Here is a 6,010-nt window from a genome sequence, read left to right as displayed (position 1 = left end):
AAGAGCGGGTGCGATGGCTCATGCCTGCAATCCCAGCACTTTGGGAGGCTGAGGCGGGCGGATAGATCACGTGAGGTGGGGACCTCGAGACCAGCCTGACCAACATGGTAAAATCCCGTCTTTACTACAACTACAAAAATTAGCCAGGCGTGGTGGTGGGCACCTGTAATCTCAGCTACTCGGGAGGCTGAGGCCAGAAAATCGCTTGAACCCAGGAGGAGGAGGTTGCAGTAAACTGAGATTGCACCAATGTACTCCAGCCTGGGTGACAGAGCAAAAGTCACTGCTGACCTCTGCCTTGGTCAGAGGCCTGCCTCCTCCCTCTGCGGCTATGCGTCAAGCTGACTTCTCTGAGGAGTCAAGCCCAGAGTGATGAGCCAGTCCAGGGCCAGTGACTGTGTTCTGCTCCTATACCTGGATTTGGGCAGCAGCCTCTGGTGCTGGTTTCAGTGGAGCCCATCCCTCTCTATGCGAGCCTACCTGTGTGTGTCCGCTTCTGCCAGAGCCCGCTTTAAAGGCATCCCCTCCGCAACAGAGGAGGGGGCACACACAGCCATCCTGCCCCCCTTCAGATTGGTCTTCCTCCCTGTTCTCCTTGCCCCTCCTGTCCCCACCCTACTGACCCTGGCCTTCTCCTGCCCGCTCCTGTCCCCAGCACTCCCAGCAGCTCTACAGACACATCTACCTGAGCTGCAAGGAGGAAACAAACGTGCAGAAACACTACGAGGCGCTCTATGGCTTGTTGGCTCTCATCAGCATCGAGCTGGCTAACGAGGAGGTGGTGGTGGACCTCATCCGTCTGGTGCTGGCTGTTCAGGTGGGGCCTGGTGTGCGCAGGGCATGGGGCTTGGGATTGGGGAGGGACCTGTTTTGGGCAAGCCCTGATAAGAATATTGAGTAGCAACTGCTTAACACTGTTTTGGAGCCCAGGAATAATGCACGCATGGTTGGCCACTCCTCCCTGAAGACCCCAAACCATGGTCCTGTTTGGGGAACCCCAAAGAACGCTTCATTCATGGCCTTGCCCCATCCTCAAGCTAAAGAAGACCCAGAGAACGGGGTCATTCGGAAACATCCCTTAGCTACTATATATCAAATCTCTCGCAGAGTCTGAGTGAGACTCCAGGGATTCCTAAGAGGATGCTCTTAAGCCCTGAGTGATCCCAGACAAACTCGTTTGTCCAGAGAATCTCTGGTTCCCTTGGCCGGGTGTGGTGGCTCACGCCTGTAATCCCAGCACTTTGGGAGGCTGAGGTGGGTGAACCACTTGAGGTCAGGAGTTCAAGACCAGCCTAGCCAACATGGTGAAACCCCGTCTCCACTAAAAATACAAAAATTAGCCAGACATGGTGGTGCACACCTGTAGTCTCAGCTACTTGGGAGACTGAGGTAGGAGAAGCACTTGAACCCGGGAGGTGGAGGTTGCAGTGAGCCAAGATCTTCCCACGGCATGCCAGTCTGGGCAACAGAGCAAGACTCCATCTAAAAATTTTTTAAAAATAAAAAATTCAAAAAAAAAAAAGATTTTCTGGTTCCCAAACGGAGCTGTGCTTCAGAATTGCTTTGAGTACTTGTTTAAAGTATATATTTCCTGGAAAGGTAAGTTAGAGTCTCAAAGTCTGGGGACCAGTCTACCAAGCCTCCTTTGTGATGCATAGACAGCCAGTGTGGCACCGGACAGGGCTTGAGACTTTCATGGTGTTCCTGGGTGCATGTGTGCACCTGAGGCTACTGGGAGTCAGGGTGGGTCCTTTGGACCTCAAAGGCTGGGTCTCCAGGGTCCTGAAGCCAGGCAGGCATCGTATTCCTGAATCAGGGCAAACCTGGGAGTTCAGTCACAGAGTCTCACCTGTCTAATGGTGCTAAATCCTGCAGGACCAGCCTAGATGCTACAATTTTAAAATTCCATTTACCCTCAAGAGCTAGAACTTGGGGTTCCTTTATATCCCAATCCCCTGGTAACTCCCACAGCTCATTTAGCTTAACATATGAACCCAGTTTAGCAAGCCAATCCAGTCCTCTAAGGATCCGCTAGAGTGAAGGAGACAGTGCCCTGGCAGTGGGATTAATGATAAGGGTTTGGCAGTGAAGGTCGCCACAGCTGGAACTGCAGAGTGGGGAGTTGAGGTCATTGCCTCTCTAGTCTGTGAATACTCAAGAGCCTCCTAGTTCACGGACTGTTCTACCCCTCCCTTCAGCTTTAATGAAGGTGACTTTTTTCCCCCAGAAAGTTGTGGGTCAAATGCTGAGCAAGACTTAGTCTAGGAAAGCAAGCATTTCTGAAGAAGACTGAGAAGAGGTCGGGTGGAGGGTTGGCACCCAGTGTAGTCTGTCAGTGAAAAACTCTGGAGGCCTTGTCTCTGTTGCTGCAGGACGTGGCCCAAGTCAATGAGGAGAACTTGCCTGTCTACAACCGCTGTGCCCTCTACGCCCTGGGCGCAGCTTACCTGAACCTCATCAGTCAGCTCACAACAGTGCCTGCCTTCTGCCAGCACATCCATGAGGTTGGTGTCCTCACGACCAAGAGCTCAGGGGCCCTCAACTTGGGGTTTCCTGGGAACGGCTTTTCCTTAATTGCATTAGTCCTGTACCTACTCTTAGGCAGTGAAGACAGGGTTGAAGTAAGAACCGCTAATAGTGAGAAGTTACTCACGGCATCTTTCCCTCCTGTATGACTTGACGGAGCAGGGTGGGGTTAGGCACAGGGGTTGGGGGGTCTTCCGTACCTGTTTCTAATACTGTCTGCCCCTCCACTTCCTGCCCCTCTGTCTTTCCCCTACTCATGGGAGCACATCTGCACACATGCCTCAGATCATGCAGACTACAGCTATGAAATACGGCAAAAGTGGCCTGAGTAGAATGGTGAACGAATGTTTGTTTACGCCCACTCAGAGGAAATGAAGAGCTACGAAAATTTCTCCCCATTTGCTTCATGTATCTCCCTTTCCTTTGCTGAAAAAATTTTAAATACTTTAAAACAAATCCCAGCTATCCTGTCCTTTCACTTTACATATATGCCTGAAACAGCATGAGCACCTCCCGACATGACTGCCACACCCTTAACACAGCTCATTAAGTGATCAGTAATTCCTTGGTATTATCTGACATCCATTCTATAGTCAAATGTGTTCTCAGTTGTTGCATAAAGATGTTTTAAAACACATGGAAGTGTTTGGAAGTTGAATGATACCAACATATAGGATTAACTTTAAAATATAGTAGCAGGCCGGGTGCGGTGGCTCATGCCTATAATCCCAGCACTTTGGGAGGCCGAGGTGAGTGGATCATTTGAGGTCAGAAGTTTGAGACCAGCCTGGGCAACATGGTGAAACCCCATCTCTAATGAAAATACAAAAATTAGCGGGGCATTGGCGCACGCCTGTAATCCCAGCTACTCGGGAAGGTGAGGCAGGAGAATCGCTTGAACCTGGGAGATGGAGGTTGCAGTGAGCCAAGATTGTGCCACTACACTCCAGCTTGGGTGACAGGGCGAGACTCCATCTCAAAAGTAAAATAAAATAAAATATACTAGCAAAACAAAATAAAACAAAACAAGAAATTTTAGGTCTCAACTAGCCTGGGTTGACTGGGAGTCACAGGGGAGGCTGCCATGACACTGTGACAGAGACCACCCCAAGGGAAGCAGGACTCTTCCAGCTTCTGGACTGATAAGGGAGTGCAAGAAAGGCAATGCCCAGACATCCTCCACCTGCCAATTGTGGGACCTTTACCTCCTCACCCACCACACACACCTGTATGCTGACCATCCCTCCACTTCTCACCACTTAGTAACTTTCACTTTTCTTGTCAAAAATTTGCAAAGAATACTGAGTAAAGCTCAAGATGTCACTGTCCATCAGGGTGTTTTTGCAATGCCCTTGGGTACTGCAGTACCGAGGTTTGGGACATGGTATTAGCTACATTCCTTTGTACCTGTTTAAATAAAAAACACAGGAATGAGGCCAGTTGCAGTGGTTCAGCCTTAATCCCAACACTTTGGGAGGCCAAGGCAGGTGGATCACTTGGGGTCAGGAGTTCAAGACCAGCCTGGGCAACATGGTGAAACCCTGTCTCTACTAAAAATACAAAAATTTGCCAGGCGTGCTGGCATGCACCTGCAATCTCAGTTACTCAGGAGGCTGAGGCAGGATAATTGCTTGAAACTGGCAGGTGGAGGCTGCCATGATCCAAGATTGTGCCACTCCTCTCCAGCCTAGAAAAGAGAGCAAGACTCTGTCTCAAAAAAAAAAAAAAAAAAAAGGGCATAGGAATGAGGAATGAGGCACCAGAGCCAGCAGCTGCAGTCTCTTAAGAGTTAAGTTCCCTGCACTGGAGGACACTTAGTGCACATGTGTCATTGATGGCCATGGCCTGAGCAGGCAGCTTGAGCTTCTCCAGCTGCCCTGAGGGTCCCTGTTGATGGGAATTTCCACTGAAGAAGCTCAGCTGAGGACACTGTGCTGAGGAGGCTGCGGGAGGGAGGAAGTGCCAAGCCGGGAGCTCTTTCATTGCCTGTGAGCTCCCTCTCCCTGCTGAACCAGCTCTTATCATCTGATTCCTCCCAACCACCAGGTGATAGAGACCAGGAAGAAAGAGGCTCCATACATGCTCCCCGAGGATGTGTTTGTGGAGAGGCCCAGGTGAGGAGAGGACGGGGGATGTGGTCAGGGATCCCCAGGGCAGCTAAGTAAGCAGGCGGGTGGTCTGAGGTCAGGAGGGGTCAATGCCAGGAGGCTCAGGCATCTGTGGACTCAAGGGCAGAAGGTGGGCTCTGTCTGTGGTCCAGGAGTCCTGGGTAAAGTTAAACCCCATCACATTACTGCAGTCCATGCCTCGAGCATGCCATGCTGAGCCGTGTTTGCAGGTGAGACACAGCCTCCAGGGGCTTTGGCCAAGCCCATGCTAAATGCATCCTGGAGGAGTCATTCCTGACAAGACGTTCCTATCAATCCAAGTGATGTTTTCGAGTGTCATTTCAACATCAGAGGAACTCAAGGGAAATATGTTTTGCAAACCCAAAATGTCTAACAGTAGGGGATGACTTATAAAGTATGGCCCATCCATATAATAGACAATCATGACATTCATTTAGAAGAATATTTAATGTAAAATACCCACTACATAATAGGTCAATAAAATAGATGACAGAACAGCGGGTGTGGAAGGGGAGATCTATGTGTATATGTAAAAATACGGGACTAAGCTGGGTGCGGTGGCTCACGCCTACAGGCCCAGCAACTCAGAAGACTGAGCAGGAGGATCTCTTGAGCCCATGGTTTCGAGACAACCATGGGCCACAAAGCAAGAACCCATCTACGAAAAATTTTTAAACAATTTGCCTGGGCTGGGCACAGTGGCTTATGCCTGTAATCCCAGCACTTTGGGAGGCTGAGGTGAGCAGATCACTTGAGGTCAGAAGTTCGAGACCATCCTGGCCAACATGATAAAAACCTGTATCTTCTAAAAATACAAAAATTAGCCGGTTGTGGTGGTGCACACCTGTAGTCCCAGCTACTCTATTTGGGAGGCTTAGGCAGGAGAATCTACTTGAATCTGGGAGGCAAAGGTTGCAGTGAGCTGAGATCATGCTACTGCACTCCGGCCTGGGCGACAGGGAGAGACTTGGTCTAAGAAATAATAATAATTAATAAATAAATAAAATTAGCTGGGTGTGGTGGAGCATACCTGTTGGAAGGCTGAGGAGGAAGATCACTTTAGCCCAGCAGGTCAAGGCTGTAGTGCGCTGCGATGGCACCTGTGAATAGCCACTGCACTCCAGCCTGGACAACACAGTGAGGACCCTGTCTTAAAACAAAAAAAAAAAAGTGACTGAGGGATGTGATTGCTGTACATAAGAATATATTATAACGTGAATAGTGGTTATCTCTGGAAATGGGACTGGGAGTGACCCTTTTCCTTTTGCTTCTCTGTCATCTTGCATAGTGAAGATGTTACTTTTGTAATAAGAAAAGTTGGCCCTTTTGCTTCTCTGTCATCTTGCATAGTGAAG

The 6,010-nt window shown here is 49.6% G+C and overlaps 1 protein-coding gene across 1 annotated transcript in view; it reads left to right on the top strand.

Annotated features, from left to right (window-relative positions):
- Nucleotides 1–6,010, top strand: part of EFR3B (EFR3 homolog B (S. cerevisiae)) — an 85,233-nt gene that overhangs the window by 67,241 nt on the left and 11,982 nt on the right. The window contains exons 13-16 of the mRNA XM_011972739.1: nt 504–576; nt 656–817; nt 2,373–2,504; nt 4,573–4,640. Coding sequence (XP_011828129.1) covers nt 504–576; nt 656–817; nt 2,373–2,504; nt 4,573–4,640 — 435 coding nt within the window. The remainder of the gene's footprint in view (nt 1–503; nt 577–655; nt 818–2,372; nt 2,505–4,572; nt 4,641–6,010) is intronic.

This window comes from Mandrillus leucophaeus, unplaced genomic scaffold, assembly GCF_000951045.1.
Source record: "Mandrillus leucophaeus isolate KB7577 unplaced genomic scaffold, Mleu.le_1.0 Scaffold13, whole genome shotgun sequence".
NCBI classification, from domain to species: Eukaryota; Metazoa; Chordata; class Mammalia; order Primates; family Cercopithecidae; genus Mandrillus; species Mandrillus leucophaeus.
The sequence above is the reverse complement of the archived record's forward strand: the minus strand, read 5'-3'. Positions and strand labels throughout refer to the sequence as shown.